We start from the raw sequence: 21,884 nt of genomic DNA on the forward strand, positions 1-21,884 counted from the left end.
TGAATCCCAGCGACCGGTTAGGTCCCACAGAGTGGGCCTTCTCCGGGTCCCGTCAACAAAACAATGTCGTTTGGCGGGGCCCAGGGGAAAAGCCTTCTCTGTGGCGGCCCCAACCCTCTGGAACCAACTCCCCCCGGAGATTAGAATAGCCCCCACCCTCCTTGCCTTTCGTAAGCTTCTTAAAACCCACCTCTGCCATCAGGCATGGGGGAACTGAGATATTCTTTCCCCCTAGGCCTTTACAATTTATGCATGCTATGTTTGTTTGTAGGGATGTTTGGTTTTACAATAAGGGTTTTTTAGTTGTTTTAGTATTGGATTTATATGATGTTTTTTATTACTATTGTTAGTCGCCCCGAGTCTACGGAGAGGGGCGGCATACAAATCCAATCAATCAATCAATCAATCAAATGAAAAAAACCTTGCAAAGACTTAGGGCTTGGACATTCTACTTGCTTTCCCTACCGCCTGACCGCACTGTTCACCCATTTTGAGACTGTCAGAAATCACTGCCCCTAAATCCTTCTCTTCTGAAGTTTTTGCTAACACAGGTCCAAAAAAATAAAAGCGAACACTTTTTTTGCATTTTCACCATCTTATGGAAGCCTTTTATTCAAGAGTTCCCTCCCTCCCCTCCTTCGCTGTCTATCATGTTGCAGTGATTTTCTAAGCTACCGGTTTTGTGAGTTGTGTCAGCCGTTTGGGGAGGGGGGGAGGCTTGACGTGCCAAGACTTTGCACAGAGGGAAAATAATGTTGATTTTTTTTTTGGGGGGGGGGGGAGGAATATGAGTTTGTGGGTGGATTCCTGCCTTGCGTAACCGGTTTTATGTTAACTGGGACAGTCCGGGAGTTTTGTGGGTTTGGGAGAAGACGGAATAGGGAAGGGATTTCTTTTCGTAACTGGCATTTGAAGGAATCTTGGGGAAAAATAACACAACCCAGCAACCTACAAACCCTCCGTCAACCGCTGCTGAAAAGATCTCTTGTTTAAATGTACTGAGCCCACAGCGGCCAAAAGAGAAGCCATGAAGAATTGTAGATTCATTCGCCAAGCTAAAAATGTCCTGGTGTGCCGCCAAAGGGACACAACATTTTATTGAGCTTCTTTGTGTTTGCTATTGTTGGCGCTTTGGGACAAAAAGTAAAATTGCAACTGCTGAATGGGACCTAGAGGTTGGTGGGATGAGGCTGGGTTCGAATTTGCACATTTCCTAGGCTCAGGAAACAGTTCCCATTTCAGAATTGAACCTGTTGACCTTTGTATCATTAGCAGAGTGTTTCTCAACCTTGGTAACTTTAAGCTATGATCTAATGTGGCAATATAGGCCTGGTTCACCCCTCTAAAGCCGTGTTTCTGAACCTTGGCTACTTTAAGCTATGATCAAATGCGGTGGTAGAGACCTGGTGTCAGGCTGAAGCCATCGGGAGAGACCTGGTTCACCCTTCTAAAGCTGTGTTTCTTAACCGCGGCTACTTTAAACTATGATCAAATGCAGCGGTAGAGACCTGGTTCACCCTTCTAAAGCTGTGTTTCTTAACCGCGGCTACTTTAAACTATGAACAAATGCAGCGGTAGAGACCTGGTTCACCCTTCTAAAGCTGTGTTTCTTAACCGTGGCTACTTTAAACTATGATCGAATGCAGCGGTAGAGACCTGGTTCACTCTTCTAAAGCTGAGTTTCTTAACCGCGGCTACTTTAAACTATGATCAAATGCAGTGGTAGAGACCTGGTTCACCCTTCTAAAGCCGTGTTTTTGAACCCTGGCTACATTTTTTGAATCCCGCCACTGACAATTCATAAATGTGAGTCAGTTTCCAGTTGTCATTTTATGACTGGATAGAAAGTTAAAAGATATTGTTGTTCTGATGCTTTAATAATAAGTTATTGTTGGTAACATGGAGATAATTGAGTTTTAAATAGTAGAACCCAGATGGAGAAGATTAACAGAGGGATAGAATCAAGATCCCTCCTTACTTAACAGAGTTCTTTTCATGTAGGGAGGGGAAGTAGAACGTCTAACTCCTTAGCATCAGGATGTGTTAATAATAATATAAGAAATACTAATGATATGATGGTCATTTCAAATAATCCTTTCTTAGCGAGCACCTAGAAGCCAAGAGGAATATAGGTGCCAAGTTTCAAGTTTGTAGGCTTTACGGTTCTGGAGATTTCATGATGATGCGTGAGTGGTATTTGGCATGGATTAACCACGATTTACCAATCATACTAGCTTCTGTTTTCATATTTTGGCTGAGCCTGAAGCGTGAATCAAACTTTCTTATTGCACGCTCAAATTTAAGGGTGATGCTTTCTTGCGTTTACCTTTTAAGAGATAATATCTAACCAGGTTGTGGGGTATTTTGTCTTCACATCTCAGGCTTATCGCCGTTACTTAAAGCATTTTGGAAAATGTCTATTTTGAGTGCTCACCTCTTGAGGATTTCAATTGGTTTAGGTCAGTCACAGGGGTCTTAAAGACTAGAAAAATAAAAAGGGAGAAAGGAATACAACAATACCCACTTTATCCGGTAATATTAGCTTTGATATTATCTGGACCTGGACCAGGTAAACACCTGGCAGCTATTCTTCTTATTAGAGATAGCCTTACCTTCTGATAGATTTGATAACGGGATCGAAAGAAAGCTTAATGTAATAGGCAATTCTAATTTAGGATGTTTACAACTGCAATCTGGAACTTGCTTTTCTTTTTGAGGTGGAAATGAACTGAGTAACAGTGAGTAATCTCTCCCTCTAGTCGAGCACGAGGCTGTAAGTTCACAATTATCTTGGAAATAAAAACAATCACATCCTATTGCAGCTGGATATCCCTTTATTTTTATTTAAAAGATAGTTGTTAATATCACATGCTAACTTCTACATGTTTTAGTGTACGGGAAGTCCTCAACTTGCGACCACAATTGAGCCCCAAATGTATGTCGCTAAGTGAGAAATGTTTTAAGTGGGTTTTACGACTTCCCTTGTCGTATTGGTTAAGGGACAGAATTACTTAAATCAGTCCTATGGTTATTAAGTATATCCGGCTTCTTGGGATGGTCATAAAAAGGGGAATTTGTATTTGTATTTATTAGATTTGTATGCCGCCCCTCTCCGAAGACTCGGGGCGGCTAACAACAATATAAAAAGACAATATAAACAAATCTAATATTAAAACAATCTCAAAAAACCCAATTTAAAGAACCACTCATACATACAAGCATATCATCATCCCGGAACACTGCGACCGTCATAAATGCGAGTCAGTTATTCAAGCATTTGAATGTAAACCACCTGATTCTGGGGTTGCTGCAATCGTCGTAAGTGTGAAAAACGGTCACAAGTCCTTCTTTTTTCCCAGTGCTGTTGTCACTTCGAACGGTCACTAAGCGAACCGTTGCAAGTTGAGGACTACCTGTAGAAGTAAAATTGGAGGAAGGAGTGCTGCATATGTCATCTTGAATTCTGGAGAAATAAATAGGGTTCTTTATTGGCCAAGTGTGATTGGACACACAAGAAATTTGTCTTGGTGGGCCTTATACACTGGTGCGTCTTATAGTCTGGAAAATATGGTAAACTAAACAACTCCATTCTAATTTAGTTTTCTATAGCAAGGCTCCTTGTTTGTCATTCTTGTGAACAGTTTTATTTCCAGGATCCTCCTTCAATGTTAAGTAGCAGACTTCGTGCAGCTGGCTTAATTTTTTTTTTTACCAAAATTGCTTTTATATTTTCTGTCTCCAGAGCAAATCTCCCTTCTTAAAAGTTCTTGGAGGAGAGCTGTCTTGGTTTATAATAGCCCAAAACAGGAAGAAATCAGATAGAAGTCTCCCCACCACCACCACCACTATTTAATGTTTTATTAAAGGCATAACTTTTCATGAGCTACAGCTCACATCCTCGGGTGGATAGAATAGCTAAGCTGATGTAAGATTTAAATGGGGATAAAACAGGGAAAGAGAAAGACGGATGCAGGTTAAAACGTGAGCCAGATATTAATGCCGTATCAATTAAAAGTTGCTACGCGTTCAAAACCCATTTCAGGAAGCCTGAAACCTTCTTACTTTTGAATCTAAAATCTCCTGTTCAGTTGTGCTGGTGAGATGGCTACAGATAATCCTCAACATACAACCAAATTGCTGTCCCCCTCAGGCTTCTGTTGCTAACCGAGGCAATGGCTCAGTAAGTTCTGCCCCATTATATGATCTTACCTGCCGCTTAACCCTGGAGATGCTGCAACTCTCATAAATATGCTGCGAAGGTCATAATGGTGGGAAAACGGCCTTAAGTCACTTTTTTCCCAGTCCTGTTGTAACTTGGGATGGTCGCTAAGCGAAGCAATGTATTTAGCTTTTGCCTCTTCGTGTGTCTGATGAATCCTTCTGTGAAAATATTTACTGACCCTTCGCATCCTGGACATAAACTGTTTCAACTCCTACCCTCAAAACGACGCTACAGAGCACTGCACACCAAGACAACTAGACACAAGAGCAGTTTTCCCCCCGGACGCCATCACTCTGCTAAACAAATAATTCCCTCAACGCTGTCAAACTATTTACTAAGTCTGCACTACTATTACTACTAGTTTTTCCCCATCATTCCTATCACCCATTTCCTCCGACTTGTGACTATAACTTGTTGCTTGTATCCTTAAGGTTTTTATTAATATTGATTGTTTCCTCATTGCTTATTTGACCCCATGACAATCATTAAGTGTTGGACCTGATGATTCTTGACAAATGAATCTTTTTCTTTTATGTACGCTGAGAGCGTCTGCACCAAGACAAATTCCTTGTGTGTCCAATCACACTTGGCCAATAAAGAATTCTATTCTATTCTATTCCATTCCATTCCATTCTATACTATTCTGATTTTTTAAAAGTTTTAGTTATATTAATTAGATTTTTTAAAGTTATGTATACTGTATATTGTTTTTCGACATGTTGTGAGCCATCCCGAGTCCTCGGAGAGGGGCGGCATACAAATCCAATAAAAATAAAATAAAATAAAAATAAACTGGGTTAGAAGGGACCTTGTTGATCATCAAACTCATACAACCTCTGAAGGCAACTTCTATTCCATTGTTTAATGGATCTCACCTTATTTCCAGGTTGAATCTCTCCTTGATATGTTTCCATCCTTGTCTGGCTTTTGGGTGCTTTGGAAAACAGGTTGACACCCCCCCCCCCGCCCCGTGACATCCCCCCAAAGAACATTGATTCCCCTGAGCCGTTTCCGTTTTATGTATGGTTTGTCTGAGATGTATGATTGTTTTTTATATTAAGGGTTTTAAATTGTTTTTAACTATTGGATTTGTACTGTTTTGCTGTTTGTGAGCCGCCCCGAGTCTTCGGAGAGGGGCGGCAATACAAATCAAATCAAATCAAATCAAATCAAATAAATAAATAAATAAATAATAAAATAAAATAAAATAAAATAAAATAAAATAAAAATAACATCTTGCGGTGCTGCTTTGGTGACCCACCTATTCATAAAAGGACTGCCAGGTCATATTTTATAAAGCATCCATTCATCAATTATGACATTTCCTTCCAGGAAGTTGTCTAATACCCTGACAAGATCTCTATGAGACCCAAGGGCCTGGTTGGAAATAAATGAGGATGCTAACATTTTATTTAGCAGAATGCCAACTTCCCTTTTATTTTATTTTTTTTAAACAAGCATTAAAATTATATGGTTTTTTTTTCCTGAAGTCACAAAGGACAGGAAATGTAGTGAGCACCGAAGAAGGAATTTGGAACACATCATAGTGTTGACACGTTACCCAAAACAAAGCAATCCATGTAATGGCTTTAGCTGGGTATATTATAGAAGGCCAGGATAATGTAGTAATTAAAGTTTCTCCGTACTGAAGGAGCGGGTCCAGCAGTCACATGGGTTGCTCATGTCCAATCCGGTGGAACTGAGCCTAGTATTAAAAAAGCTTGCCGGATCCGCCCCTTCCCCAGAATTCGCTCAGTTCGCATATCCTGCGGTTGTATTGTGAATGCTCGTTCAACATTCTAACACCTTCCCTTCGACCTTTCCTTCAAAAAAGTAGTAAGATTTATTGTCTTTATTCAATTACTTGCACTATTTGCGCCAGCCGTTTTTAAAAGGAAAAAAAATAAAAAGCGGCTAGGCTTTTTTACTTGGGAGAAGTTGCGGTTTCGTTTTCCCCCGGCGGTTTTGCCGGTTACGATTCCTGCGGCCGCTTGTGGATTCTTCTAATCCCTTGGCCTGGAGGTCCTGGTGCAAGTATTTATTATTGGATTATTGCTTAATTATTGTATAAAAATATATTTAAGGGCTTATAAAATACCTCCTGCGGAGTGGGACGCCTTTAGTCTCCTGGACTTAGTCGATCGCTTTTCCCCTTAAGAAATTCTACGAAGCGATTTTTTGGCGCGAAGGCCTTCGCGCCCTTTCTTAAAATATCTAGGCCTCTCGTGTTGGCCTTCTGCCAGCCGCGTAGGCCTCAGTCCACCGCGTGGATCCGGGAGCGGGCCTTGGGGGTCCCAGGCTAAATTCTCCACCGGCCTAGCCTCCAACCAGAGTGCCTTGGTTTTACTTAATTGCAAAGTTTAGGGAGGCTGGCCCCGCTGGATTTGGGGGCACGAACTCTGGGTTTGCCCAGATTGTCCTCACGTTTCAGCAGCTTCGAGGCCTCGAAGCAGGATCCATTCCTCTTGGGAAGTCCTTGAAATCTTCTCCTTATAATTTAATTATTGGCTCAGCCTTGTCTTCTGTTAATTGTCAGACTATGGCTACCTTTCCCAAGAGAGGCACAACTAAAGGTCCCAGAGAGGCCAGGCCTACAGGCGATGAGATTACTAGTATCCCCCAGGCCTCTTCCTCCTCTTCTCCAGGGGCCCGCCCCTCGACCAAGGTCACCAGGGCCGAGAAGAGAAGGGACCTAGCCCTACAAAAGATTCATGATAAATCAGCAAAACGTTTGAAAGTGCAGGCCCAAGTAATCAGTAGTCAAGACCCACCAGAGGCCTCTAGCCTGCCTCCTTCTGGGGTCCCTGTGTTATCTCTGGATGAGCCAAACCTAGACAGACCCCAACCTAACCTATGGGGCATAGGTCCAGAGGAACCAGATATTATGGAAGATTCCCCCCAGCCAGGATCCTCCCAGGCCTTTAGGGATTCTTCTGCCATTTCTGCTGATATTTCCAGTTTACCTCCTGAGTTCCAATCTATTTTTGCTGTGTTGTCCAAAGCCATTGATGCCAAACTCTCCTCCATCAATGAGCTTCCTTTACCTCTTCCTCCTTCTCGTTCCTCCCGCCCCTTGGGTTCTTCCCCAGCGGTCAGAGCTCCTATTCAGGATGACTCAGAGTCCTCCCAAGATGAATATGAGGATGTAGAGGAGGATGAAGACCCTTTCCAGGGCTTATCTGAGGACGAGGAATCCCAAATAAAGGTCCCTCCTCCCATTACTATTTTCCCTTCTCAACTATTCAAATCTCTCCTCCTCAAAGCTAGAATTTCTACGGGATTAGCGGCCCAGGAGAAACAAGCCTCCACTTCCACTGATCCCCCGGAGGAGAATTTACCTTACTTCACAGAGGAACAGGAGGATAACGAGGTAATCCCTATGCCTAAATTATTTAAAGATGCCTTACTTAAACAGTGGGATTTTCCAGCCTCTGGCCTTAATCCCTCTACCAAGGACAGAAAGTTGTATAAACTCTCCTCTTCCTATGAAGAGCTTCTATCTTTTCCCAAACCAGATGAACCTGTCAAAATTCTTCACTCGGCAGCGGCTGTGCCAGGCGAGGCGGAGGAAGTCCTCCGTCCAGAGGACAAGCGCATCGAGCAAATGCTCAAAAGAGGTTTCTCCGCTGATTCCTGGGCCATTAAAAGTTCTGCAGCAGCCTCCTTCTTCTCCAGAGCCATGCTGCTGTGGCTTCGCCAACTTCAGCAGCACATTCCTCCAGATGACTTGAGAGGTCAACAAGACTTCAACAAGGTCTTTGCAGCTGCCCAGTACGTGGCTGATGCCACCTTACAATCTACTAGATTTTCTGCTAAGTCTATTGCAGCCTCTACAACGGCAAGAAGACTCCTATGGATTCGCCCTTGGCAAGCGGGAGTTCGCCAAAAGTGGCAGTTATCCCAGGGCCCCTTAAAGCGCGACCTTCTCTTCGGTGATCTTCTGGATCCTCTCCTCACGGAGACCACAGACAAGAAGAAGGTTTTGGGCCCAACCACAAAAAAGGTTACTAAAACGCAGTCCTTTCGTCGCCCAGGGCGCCAGCAAGATCAAGCGGCTTCCTATCAGAGATCTCCAGGTCAGTATTCCCCCCGCTTTCGTTCCCAAGGTAGGAACTCCAGGGGTAGGGGTTTTCGTTTCCAAAGGGGAGCTGCCTCTAACAGGGCTTCAAAAAAACCTAGATGGTAACCTTTCCTCCATTCCCATAGGGGGTCGCCTAGCTCATTTCGCTGCAAATTGGCGTCTCACCTCCAAGGACCCTTGGGTCATTGACACTGTTCAATCAGGCCTTCTTTTAGAATTTATTTCTCCTCCCCCTAAACGTTTTATTTCCTGCCCTTCGCCCAGGTCATCCTCAGATTGTAACCGTATGGAGGAGGCCATTTCTCATCTATTGTCCATTAGAGCCATTCAGCCGGTCCCTTCCGGTCAGAAGGGCCTAGGTTTTTACTCCATCCTATTTATGGTTCCAAAGTCCTCCGGAGGTTGGAGAGCCATTTTGGATTTAAAGAAACTAAACCTATTCATCAAATATAGGAAGTTTAAAATGCACTCCTTGTCTTCTATTTTGGCCGCCATTCACTCGGGAGATTTCATGGTCTCCTTAGACCTCACTGAGGCCTACCTTCACATTCCTATAGCCAAATGCCACAGAAAATTTTTACGTTTTTCCTTTCAAGGCAGGCATTTCCAGTATAGGGCGATGCCATTTGGCCTTTCCTCGGCCCCTCGGGTCTTCACAAAGCTCTTGGGGTCCCTGGCGGCCTATATCCGGGCGTCTCCCATCCACATTTTATGTTATCTTGATGATATTTTAATTCATGGGAACTCCCTAGAGAGAGTGAAATCAGACCTTTCTGTCACCATGTCAGTCCTTCAGGACCATGGGTTTTCCATCAACTTTGAAAAAAGTCACCTCCAACCTTCCACTTCCATTCCTCACCTGGGAGCCATTATTGATTCAAAATCTTCCCAGGTTTTTCTCTCTCCCGAGAGAAAACTCAGTATAGTGGAGTTAATTTCTAACATTTTATCTAATCCTTCAGTATCCATAGTTACTCTATCTTCTCTTTTGGGGAAGATGGTGTCATGCATAGGCATCATTCCCTGGGCTCGCCTTCATGCTAGGGAACTCCAGTGGCTTCTGTTGCCTTTCAGAGATCGGGGCACAGCAACTCAAATCGACGCATTGTCATCCCACTGAGTGTTCGCAGATCCTTCAAGTGGTGGAAGTCTCCGGCCATGGACAGAGGATCCCCGTTCAGGTGCCCGGATCAATTTGTCATCACCACAGATGCCAGTCTATCGGGATGGGGCGCCCACGCCCAGGGGATGATAGCCCAGGGCACGTGGTCCCCGGAGGAAGCTTCCAGGCCAATAAATTGGCTAGAGTTAAGAGCCGTCTCCCTGGCTCTGAAGCATTTCTCTCCTCGCATCCCCAACCGGCACGTTCTCATTCTCACCGACAACATTGCCACAAAAAGCCATATCTGCAGGCAAGGGGGCACGAGATCCAAGGCTCTCATGAGGGAGGCCCTCAAGCTGGGCCTTTGGGCGGAAAAACATCTCCAGTCGCTCCTAGCCGATCACATCTCGGGGAGTCTCAACATCCAGGCGGATTGGCTATCCCGAGCAACGATAGACCCAGGAGAGTGGAACCTCCATCAAGACCTGTTCCATCAAATCACCCTCAGATTCGGCCTACCAGTCCTGGATCTCTTCGCGACCAATGCGAACGCCCAACTCCCTCGCTTCTATTCCAGATTTCCATCCCCGGGAGCGGAAGCGATCAATGCCCTCCGGAGTCCATGGCCTCCAGGCCTACTCTATGCATTTCCTCCGATTCCAATCCTCCCGGACGTGATTCACAAGGTCCTCACCGAGAGGGCCCGAGTAATCTTAATCGCCCCTCATTGGCCCCGCCGGCCCTGGTTCGCAGATCTCCAACAGCTGTCCGTCCAGGACCCTTGGCGACTCCCCGTTTCGGGGGATATGCTGCGGCAGGGGGCCTCTTTCCATCCAGACCCGGAGTGGTTCCACCTCACCGCCTGGCTGTTATCAGGAGAGATTTAGAGCTGCGTGGGCATGACCCTGATTCAGTGGAGGTCATTCTAAAGGCCAGAAGGGGCTCGACCAACCGAATCTACGACCACACGTGGTCCAAGTTTCACCAGTGGTGTCTTCAGGAAGGTCTCTCCCCTCTGTGCATCCCCATACACAGAATTATTTCCTTCCTTATGCAAGGTTTCCATAAAGGACTCTCCACCAGCACCCTCCGGCGTCATCTGGCAGCCATTTCATCTGTCCTAGGGGGCCCCCGCAGACAGCCTCTCCGATCCTTCCCTGAAGTTCAGGAATTCCTCAAGGGCATAGCCAACCTCAGACCTTCCAAGGTCCACAGGTATCCATCCTGGGATTTGCCACGGGTTCTCCACTCCCTCACGCAGGCACCATACGAACCCCTAAAATCGGCGTCCCTCAGGTACCTATCCTTTAAGGTAGCTTTTCTGGTGGCTATTACCTCTGCCCGACGCATTTCGGAGCTGGCTGCCCTCTCAATCAGGCAGGACCTTTGCCAATTCCATCAGGACAAGGTAGTCTTGCGACTGGACCCCACCTTCTTACCCAAGGTCAGTTCCATGTTCCACAGATCTCAGGATATTGTCCTACCTTCCTTCTGCCTCCAACGAGACCATCCCTTGACAATTAGATGGCACACCCTGGATCTCACCAGAGCGCTGAGAATATATATCCAACGCACAGGACCCTTTCGGAGGTCAGAAGCACTTTTTGTAGCCTATCATCCCAGAGTCATGGGGGCCAAAGTGTCTTCAACAGTAATAGGCCGTTGGATCAGAGGGACTATATCTAAGGCCTATGAGTCGGCCTCCCTCTCAGTTCCAAGGAACATCACTGCGCATTCCACCAGGAGCGCAGCCACCTCGGCCGCTTGGGCGACTCAAGCCCCGTTGGAGGAGGTCTGCAAAGCAGCCACTTGGGCCTCGCCAAATTCCTTCATCAGGCACTACAAAATTGATTCTTACGCTTCAGCGGACGCTGCCTTCGGCAGAAGGGTACTCCAATCCGTTATCTCACACGATAGCAAGCTAATCCCACCCTAGGGACCATCTATTGGGTATGTCCCATGTGACTGCTGGACCCGCTCCTTCAGTACGGAGAATAGGCGTTGATTGCTTACCTGAACGCCTCTTCTCGTACGGTGAGCGGGTACAGCAGTCACTTCCCGCCCTTGTATGTGTCTTCTTTACCTTTCTATCTCTTTCTTCCTCTAACAATGAGAGTTGAACACTACAGAGCTTCACAACTGAGCCTAGTCTATGGATTCGCGAATTCTGGGGAAGGGGCGGATCCGGCAAGCTTTTTTAATACTAGGCTCAGTTCCACCGGATTGGACATGAGCAACCCATGTGACTGCTGTACCCGCTCACCGTACGAGAAGAGGCGTTCAGGTAAGCAATCAACGCCTAATCTCCTCTACCACAAAGCACTTGAGAAAGTAGGCAGGCAACTTCAGATCAGTTACTCTCTTGACCAACTCACACCATAGGATGTGTGTGTATGTTTTTAATGTGAAGATAATAAGAATTAAAAAATGCTTGTAATTACCCCCAAAGAAGACGCTGTGGCTTGAATGACCTAAACCCTGAAAGGAATCATGCTACCTGTGTCATGACAATTATCCTTCCTGCCATCATTTGTCCCATGACATCATTTAAATATTTGATAATGATAATGATGATGATGATGATGAGGAGGAGTTGGAAGGGGCCTTGGAGGTCTTCTAGTCCAACCCACTGCTTAGGCAGGAAACCTTACACTACTTCAGACAGGTGGTTATCCAACATCTGCTTAAAAACTTCTGGAGGCAAGCTGTTCCACTGATCAACCGTTCTGACTGTCAGGAAATTCCTCCTGAGTTCTAAGTTGCTTCTCTCCTTGTTTAGTTTCCACTCATTCCTTCTTGTTCTACCCTCAGGTGCTTTGGAGACTACGTTGACTCCCTTTTCTTTGTGGCAACCCCTGAGATATAGAAACACTGCTATCTTGTCTCCCCTGGTCCTTCTCCTCATCAAACTAGCCATGTCCAGTTCCTGCAGCCGTTCTTCATATGTTTTAGCCTCCAGTCCCCTCTAATCATCTTTGTTGCTCTTCTCTGCGCTTTTTCTAGAGTCTCAACATCCTTTTTGCATTGTGGCGACCATAGTTCCCTCTAAGCTGAGCAGTGAGCAATCGCTTACTTAAAAATCATCATCAACTCAGAGTTTTTCAAACCTGCCCAGAAGCCGAGAGGGAAAGAGGGAGAGGGAAGGAGAGAGAGAGGAAGAGAGAGAAACAGATAGAAAAAAGAGAGGAAGGAAAAGAGAATGAAAAAGAATGGGAGTAAGGAAGAGAGAAAGAAAATCAAAATATAGTTTGAAACTAGCTCAACTATTTAAGTGGCATTTTGATATTGATAGAGTTGCCCTATTATGAGCTCACTGTTATAGACACACAGTACGGTATTTTATTTTGAAATTCTCTGAGGCAAAACAGGGTGGGTTTTTTATTTGTTTGTTTGTTTGTTTGTTTGTTTGTTTATTTATTATTTCTGTGCCGCCTAGTTCCAGAGGGACTGCTGCTCAGACACTATACTTTTCCGCCCACCCCTCCCCAAAAATAGAGGGAACACTGGTGGCGACCAAAGATTCCGCTCAGGACAATGTGATTATTTCGACCTTGCCCTGTGCTAGATTTGTGCGGTGCGGTATAATGATTTTTGGAAAGCGAGGAGCGTACAAAGACACCTGTCAGTGCTGTTTTGATTGTGGTGTAACACAGGAAACCACTTTTCCCATCGTCTGAGTTCTTAGCCACCCGAGTGTTTCTTTTGAGTAATCGTGTTAAACAGAGCAGGCCTATTTTTAAATTCCTTCCAGTTGATTTGAGCTAGCTTTCTGCTTGTGTTAAATTTATATTTTACCGACAAAGAAGATGAAAGGGAGGCTAATATAGATCTATTTCAAGCTATTTAGCTCTCGTCGAATTTGAACCAGATTCGAATCTGGAATTTGAATCGCAGAAGGGTGGTGGTTAGCTGATGCAAGTTAAATAGCTTGAAAGAGATCTATGCGAGCATCCCTTTAATTTCTTTCTTTTCTTTTTTTTTTAAATACAAATTTAACACGAAAATAGTTTTATCATGAAAGCGACTGCCTGCGAAGGCCCCTGGTTTGGGGCTGAAAGGTGAAAGCAGTCTGCTCTATACCATATACAGTGGTACTTCGTGATACGAAACCCTCGTGATACGAACCCGGGGTTCGGAATTTTTTTGCCTCTTCTTACAAACTTTTTTCGGCTTACGAACCCACCGCAGATCGCAAAATGGCGCTCCGCTGGGCGCCGCCGCCCGGCTGTCACCTTTTAAAACAGCCAGGGGGCTTCTCGGCGTTCTCCTGAACCCGAACCCGAACTTTTCGGGTTCAGGTTCGGGAGGCCGCCGAGAAGCGCCGCCGCCCGGCTGTCACCTTCTGAAACAGCCGGGGGGCTTCTCAGCGTTCTCCTGAACGCCGTACCTGGAAGTTCGAGTTCGGGTTCCGGAGGCTGCCGAGAAGCACCTGGCTGTTTCAGAAGGTGACAGCCGGGCGCCGCCGCACGGCGGAGCGCCGTTTTTGCAATCGGCAGCGGCGTTTTTGGCAGATCTGGAGGCTTGAAAGGAGGTGGGGAATCCCAATAGGGAATTCCATGGGCAGAGCTTTGACGTCACAAAGATGTCCGAACTTCCGGGTTCGGCGTTTGGGAGAACGCCGAGAAGCCCCCCAGCTGTTTCAGAAGGTGACAGCCGGGCGCCGCCGCCTAGCGGAGCACCATTTTGCGATTTTTTTTTCTTTTTGCACACATTAATCGCTTTTACATTGTTTCCTATGGGAAACAATGTTTCGTCTTACGAACTTTTCGCCTTACGAACCTACTTCCGGAACCAATTAAGTTCGTAAGACGAGGTATTACTGTAATGGGAAAATCAAGTTGCCCTGATAAAAAAACCACTAGCTTTCTGTTTCTTAAAACATTTTATATAATGCCAAGACGCTCTTCTTGCAGAATATAAATGTTTTGAGCTGGATTCCCACTGCCGATTTTATCTGCAATTATCTGCCAGGGAGTAAAATTCACTCTGCATTTATACTTTGGGGCTGGGAAGCTGCACATAAAATAAGAGTCGTGGGTATCCAAAGACGTTTATTTTTCTGAATTGAAATGGTGCGCATTGAAAATCCCCGGATTCTTAAACAGCTACCCTGTTTCCCCGATAGTAAGACACCCCCGATTGTAAGACGTATCGGGGGTTTCAGGGGGGGTCAGCTAATATAAGCCGTACCCCGAAAGTAAGACATATGTCTTACTTTTGGGGAAACACGGGGGTATTGCCGGGGGGGGGAGCCCGATGACGTCGCTTCCAAGCTCCCCGCGCTCCCTTCGCCTCGCCACGGCGCCACCGCCTCTTCCCCGGCTTGGCAAAGCGAAGGACGGCGCTGGTCCGAAGCGAGCCGAGCGGGCGGCGGCTTGCAGCGAAGGCGCTCGTCCCAGCAACCGAGTCCTGCCGAGGCTCGGCTGCAAGCGGCCAGCAAGGCCGACCGGCTCCGAGGCGAGCGGCTGGAGCTGCGCCCTCCTTCGCCCGCCTCCTTTCCTGCCCAACTGCGCAGAGCGGCTCCTCCCCTCCAGACACACGCTTCCCCGACACGCGTCTGTGGCTCCACGCGTGCACGCCGCTTGGAGCCCTGAGGTTGAACTTGGAAAAGGGCTCACGAGGCTCCTGTCCCGCGGCTGCCCTTATGGACTCTGGGGAGATGCCTTCGGGAACGCGACCCTTTCAATTTTTTTCCAATGTAAGACATACCCCGAAAGTAAGACGTAGTGGGGCTTTTGGGGGTAAAAAGAAAGTAAGACACTGTCTTACTTTCGGGGAAACACAGTATTAATTGGCGCCGCATCATATTTTTGTGAACTTTTTATTTTCTCCTTGGAAGCGGGGAAAGCCGTCGCTATAAGCTTCTGATGGATTCTTGAAGCAAATGTCCCCTGATACGATGCATAATGAAATGAAGGAGAGATCTTGTGGAGGAGTTAATCCTGGCAAGGTTAATAGTAGCTATCGAGCATGTTTCCTGCAGAGCCACAGTGGCGCAGTGGTTAGAGTGCGGTACTGCAGGCTGCTTCTGCTGACTGCCAGTTGTCTGCAATTTGGCAGTTCAAATCTCACCAGGCTCAAGGTTGACTCAGCCTTCCTTCCTTCCTAGGTGGGTAAAACGAGGACCCAGATTGTTGTTGTTTTTTTTTTTTAAAAAAATATACTTTATTAATTTATACAAAAAGGAATAAAACAGGGGGAAAGGGGGATGGGACTTCAGAAAAAGAAAAATGGGAGGGGAGTGGGATAAACAGTATTGTTATATCACAGCTTATATATATTATTGTATATACATTTCAGATATTTGTCCATATGTAAATATTTCGTATTCAGAGTTCTTATTTAAGTATCTTATAGCTGTAATATTTGATAATCCAACAGTAATGTGGGAAAAGAAAGGGTAGAAAGGAAGAAAAGGGAGAAAAAAAAGAGAGAAGAAAGAAGAGAGAAATAGCAAGATGAGAAGTAGTACCTGCAAGCAAGCAGGCGTTTGGATTGTGACGACTTAGATGGGTTATATTCGTTGTTTTTGTTAGTGAAATTTAATCGTAGGTTGTAATATTAGTAGATTTCTAATAATTATCAAGTGGATTGAACTCAGACAGGGATTGAATTATTTTTGATCCAATTTTTGGTTATACATATCTTTATTTTGGTTTATATTAAGCGGTTTTGGTTATTTTTCGCTTTGTCTTCTTTAGAGTTGGATAGCCATCTGAACCATTTCTCCCAGGCCTTGTAGAACTCTGAATCATTTTTGTTTTGAATTTCCATTGTTAATTTTGTTAGTTCGGCACATTCCATAATTTTACTAATGATGGTTAGATTTGTCGGAATGTCTTCTTTTTTCCAATGTTGTGCATATGTTAGTCTGGCGGCCGTTAGTATTTGAATAGTGAGGTATCTGTCTTCTTTACTTAGACCCAGATTGTTGATAGGGGCAATATGCTGACTCTGGAAACTCCTTAGAGAGGGCTGTAAAGCACCGTGAAGCGGTATATAAGTCTTAAGGGCTATTACTGTTTGGTGCACAATTTTCCTCTGCACTAAATTGCACACTTCATGTGTTTGCTTGCTTTAGCGCCAATCAATTTTTGGAGCCAAAGTCGATTGCAACTTTCCTTGATCCTTGCTTAACAGAGTTTAGAAGAACCATCTCTCAGTTGTCACTGCGTCAGAGATGGGGAGGGGAGTATGACAGGAAGAAACCTAATCCCAGCTTTTTCCAAGCATGCGAAGATTTGACTTTTCTCTCTCACCACTCATCAAAACCACGAGAAGGGCAGGGTGTCCAGCAAAAACAGGGAAATCGGCGGTTTGGGAAATATCAGGGAATTTGTGAAAAAAAACGGAATAAATCAGGGGGGGAAAACCAAACCGTATTAAAAAGTTTAAAAGTCAGGGAAAAATCATGTAAAAAACAAAACAAAACGGGTCGCGCTGCCTGGCAGAGTCAAGCAAAAATGAGCATAACCGTGGCAATAACTTGCCTTCTCAGCTATCGATATTTCTCCACGGCTTAGCCATTTGGTATGACGTCATCTACCACTGCACCTTAACTAGCTCACAAGTTACAGGGAAATGTCTCGGAAATGTCAGGGAATTTCAAAATGCTTTCCTCCTGGACGCCCTAGAAGGGGTTTTAAATTTATTCATTCATTCATTGATGATTCATTCATTCGTTCGTTCATGGATTCATGGATTCATGGATTGATTGATTGATTGATTGATTGATTGATTTATTCATTTATTCATTCATTCATTCATTCATTCATTCATTCATTCATTCATTCATTCATTCGATTTTTATGCGGCCCTTCTCCTTAGACTCAGGGCGGCTTACAACATGTTAGCAATAGCACTTGTTAACAGAGCCGGCCTATTGCCCCCACAATCCGGGTCCTCATTTTACCCACCTCGGAAGGATGGAAGGCTGAATCAACCTTGAGCCGGTGATGAGATTTGAACTGCTGACCTACAGGTCTACAGTCGACCTCAGTGGCCTGCAGTACAGCACTCTACCTGCTGCGCCACCCCGGCTCATTGGGCACGCGAGCTCCTAGCCGAGAGGGATTTTTGTTGTGGTTGGTATTCTTGGGTTCGGAAAGTTGAGCAACCTTCTCCTCGTCTTTTGCAGAGCTGCGTTGCATCCCCGGGCAGTTCACTTGCCGCAGCGGTTCAGTCCAGTGCATCCCCTCCAAGTGGCAGTGCGATGGGTGGCCCACCTGTGAGGATGAAAGCGATGAAGTTGGCTGCCCAAGTAAGTGCCTCCCAAAGGACGCAGAATGTGAAGCATAGGATCCCAGGGCTGGGAGAGGCTGTGGAGGTCTTCTCGCCTGACCCCTGCACAAGGCGGGAGACTTTATACCAGGGGAGGTCAAAGTCAAGGCCTGGGGGCTGGATCCGGCCACAGGGTGCTTAGATTTGGCCCATGTGCTTTAAACTGGACCATGGGATGCTTAGATCTTGCATGCAAGGTGCTTTGATATGGCCTGCAGGTGTTTAAATTAAACGCACAGGGGTTTAGATCCGGCCCACGGGGTGCTTAGATCTGGCCCATAGGGTGCTTAGATTCGTCCCATAAGGTGCTTGGACCTGGCCCATGGGTTGCTTAGATCCAGTTTTCGGGGTGCTTAGAACTGGCCCGCGGGGTCTTTAAATTGAGCCCACAGGTGTTTAGATCCAGGCCGCGGGGTCCTTAGACCTGGCCCATGGGGTGTTTAGATCTGGCCTGCGTGGTGCTTAATTCTGGCTCATGGGATGCTTAGACTTGGCCCATGGGGTGCTTGGACCTGGCCCCCAGAGTGCTTAGCTCCGGCTCTCGGGGTGCTTAGATCCGGCTCATAGGGTGCTTAGTCTTGGCCCATGGGGTGTTTAGATCTGGCCCATGGGGTGCTTAGATCTGGCCCATAGGGTGCTTAGATCTGGCCCATAGGGTTCTTAGATCTGGCCCATAGGGTGCTTAGATCTGGCCCATGGGGTGCTTAGATCTGGCCCATGGGGTGTTTAGATCTGGCCCATGGGGTGCTTAGATCTGGCCCATGGGATGCTTAGACCTGGCCTGTGAGGTGCTTAGATCCGGCCCATGGGGCTGCCCTAGAAGCAGCGAAGGACTGGCCTGAGGTGCCTCTGCCAGTGAAAACAGCTCGGGAGGGCTGCATACTGGTCCTCCCAAGCTCCATTTTCACTGGCAGAGGGTTGCAGAAGGCCATCGCAGCTGAAAACGGAACTCAGGAGCCTGTTTTCTGTGGCAGAACCCTTGAGCCACCACGGGCATCCCCGACATGAGTGATGTCAGCTGAGTCCACATGTCCACTCCTACCTGTTGTGGGTTCAAATAACATATACCCCTCTAATGTATAGCCATTTTACTATTGTTGTCTTTATGTCACTTGTTAGCCGCTCGGAGTCCATTTTGGAATGAGCGGCATATAAATACAATCAATCAATCAATCAATCAATTTCATTGATCTTTCTTGTTCTTGAGAAACACTTTGGATAAGTTTATTATCCATTACAGTCAGCTCTTCCTCCCACCCCAAACTTTAATCAAGTCTAACTCATATAGCCATATTCAGAAAGTTCTCACCTCCCCAATAATAATAATAATCAATAATAATTTATTAGATTTGTATGCTGCCCCTCTCCGAGGACTCGGAGTGGCTAAGGCTGAATAATATTTGCAGAATCTCTTCTGCTCCAAATGACTGACCAGTGGTTCGTGTTTTTCTGCCCTTCAAAGGCAGGAAATGTGAAAAGTTTACGTAAGCTCCAAAACAAGATTAATGGTGCTTTGCAAGCCAAGAAACTCCACAAAACTCAAAAAAACCAAAGTCTCGTTTCCAGGAGGTTCCTGAACTCCACCCACTAAGATGGGTGAGTTTCCCCGTAAATTTTAACTGTGGTCTTCAGCAGCAAACTCCTGCCCACCCCTTCTCTCAAATCCAGTGTAAAAACCACGGCGATGAATCAAAGCTCCGCTTCATATAACTTGCAGCTGGGTTGTTATATTATTATTCTTATTTTTAAAAATAAATGGCCTTTGACTGAAGCTGAAAAACCAGAATGTTGAGTGACATTGGCAGAGAGGAAGCCTACAGCAGTGATTTTCAACCTTTTTTGAGCCGCGGCACATTTTTTACATTTACAAAACCATGGTGCACATTGAGTGGGGAGGGGGGGGGGCGGCTAAAAAAAGTTTGGACAAAAAAATTCTCTCTCTCTCCCTCCCTTTCACTCCTTTTTTCTCTCCCTCCCTCGTTCTCTTTCTGTTTTTCCTCTCTCTCCATCCCTCTTTCTTTCTCTCTTCCTTGCTCTTTTTTGCTCTCTTTCTCTCTCTCTCTTTCTTTCTCTCTTTTGCTCTCTCTCTCTTGCTCTCTCCCTTGCTTTCTTTCTCTCTTGTTCTCTTTCTCTCTTTCTTTCTCTCTCTCTCGTTCTCTTTCTTTTTCTCTCTCTTGCTTTCTCTCTCTCTCTCTTGCTTTCTCTCTCTTGCTTTCTTTCTCTCTTGCTCTTTCTATCTCTTGCTTTCTCTCTCTCTCTCTTGCTTTCTCTCTCTCTCTCTTGCTTTCTCTCTCTCTTTCTTTCTCTCTTCCTTTCTTTCTCTCTCTCTTGCTCTTTCTATCTCTTGCTTTCTCTCTCTCTCTCTCTTGCTTTCTCTCTCTCTTTCTTTCTTTCTCTCTCTCTCTCTTTCTTTCTTTCTCTCTCTCTTGCTCTTTCTATCTCTTGCTTTCTCTCTCTCTCTCTCGCTTTTTCTCTCTCTCTCTTTCTTTCTTTCTCTCTTGCTTTATTTCTCTCTCTCTTTCTTTCTCTCTCTCTTGCTCTTTCTATCTCTTGCTTTCTCTCTCTCTCTTGCTTTTTCTCTCTTTCTTTCTTTCTCTCTTGTTTTCTTTCTCTCTCTGAGCTTCACGGCACACCTGACCATGTCTCACGGCACACTAGTGTGCCACGGCACACTGGTTGAAAAACACTGGCCTACAGGATGGAGTTTCATATAATGAGCCGGGGTGGCGCAGCAGGTAGAGTGCTCTACTGCAGGCCACTGAAGCTGACTGTAGATCTGAAGGTCAGCGGTTCAAATCTCATCACCGGCTCAAGGTTGACTCAGCCTTCCATCCTTCCGAGGTGGGTAAAATGAGGACCCGGATTGTGGGGGCAATAGCCTAGCTCTGCTAAAAAAGTGCTATTGCTAACATGTTGTAAGTCGCCCTGAGTCTAAGGAGAAGGGCGGCATAAAAATAGAATAAATAAAATAAATAAATAATCAGAGTGGCCCAATAAGATTACATAAGAGGCATTTCTTTTTAAAAAATAAAATAAAATAAATCAATGGCTTGCATTTGCAACTTGCATTCTTGGGTTCGCCATTGGTTTTGTTTTTGTGCAACTAGCGAAATCAGTTTTGGGTAGGGGTGAAATCCAATAGGTTCTGACAGGTTCTGGGGAACCAGTAGCGGGAAATTTGAATTCTTGCCTTTGCCTCCAACGCTCCTTTCCATACCGCCTCCCCAACGCCCCTAACCCGGCGATTTCCAGATCTTTTGATCTCCAGCTCTGAAAGCAGGAGGCCTGTGGTGGATGCTTAGCGTTGCTGGCAGGAATTTATGCAACAGAGCAGCCCTGGAAGGCTCGGTCACACGAAATAAATTTCAGCTGCTTTGGAGGAATGAATCGCCTTGGCCAGTTTGAGCAAGAACACCCAAGCTTCTTCAAAGCCTCGAGGCTGGGGATTGCTACTCGGGGTGTGTTTTAGGAGTTTCTCAAGCTCCTGCAAAGAAACAATTCGGCTAAGAAAGACATTTTTCACCCTTGCATTTCTCTCTCTCTCTCTCTCTCTCTCTCTCTCTCCCTCCCTCCCTCCCTCCCTCCCTCCCTCCCTCCCTCCCTCTCTCTTGTTTAGAAGAAGGGGCTTTCAGGAAGAAATATTTTATTTATTGCCCTGGGTTATTTAGAACTACTACTTCCTCCTCCTCCTCTTCTTCTTCTGCTGTTACTGCTGCTGCTTCTTCTGATTCTTCTCCTCCTCTTCCTCCCCCTCCCCCTTCTGCCCTAAGTGTACACAACAGATCTCAGACAGATTGATATTTTTTAGATCTTCATTATTATCCTTCCTTCCTTCCTTCCTTCCTTCCTTCCTTCCTTCCTTCCTTCCTTCCTTCCTTCCTTCCTTCCTTCCTTCCTTCCTTCCTTCCTTCCTTCCTTCCTTCCTTCCTTCCTTCCTTCCTTCCACCTCCCTTCTGCCCTTCAGCCCTCTTTCTTCTTCTCCTTTCCCTTCCCTCCCTCCCCCCCTCCCCCCCCATCATTGCCCACTGTAATTTTTTAGCATGGTCATTTTGACAAAACTAGGGTTGGCTGAGTTTGCCCCAAACATTAGGTCAACAGAGGACTGCAAAGCACACGGTAACAGCTCAACATGAAATGTGATCTAGGGCTGTGCAAAAAAAAAAAAAATGTTTGGAATGTGAACTATTTTGATATCTAAA

General features: G+C 45.7%; 1 protein-coding gene across 1 annotated transcript in view; it reads left to right on the forward strand.

Annotated features, from left to right (window-relative positions):
* Positions 1-21,884, forward strand: part of DGCR2 (DiGeorge syndrome critical region gene 2) — a 67,049-nt gene that overhangs the window by 20,485 nt on the left and 24,680 nt on the right. Inside the window, 1 exon segment of the mRNA XM_070762867.1 lies at positions 17,543-17,665. Coding sequence (XP_070618968.1) covers positions 17,543-17,665 — 123 coding nt within the window.

This window comes from Erythrolamprus reginae, chromosome 10, assembly GCF_031021105.1.
Source record: "Erythrolamprus reginae isolate rEryReg1 chromosome 10, rEryReg1.hap1, whole genome shotgun sequence".
Classification (NCBI taxonomy): domain Eukaryota; kingdom Metazoa; phylum Chordata; class Lepidosauria; order Squamata; family Dipsadidae; genus Erythrolamprus; species Erythrolamprus reginae.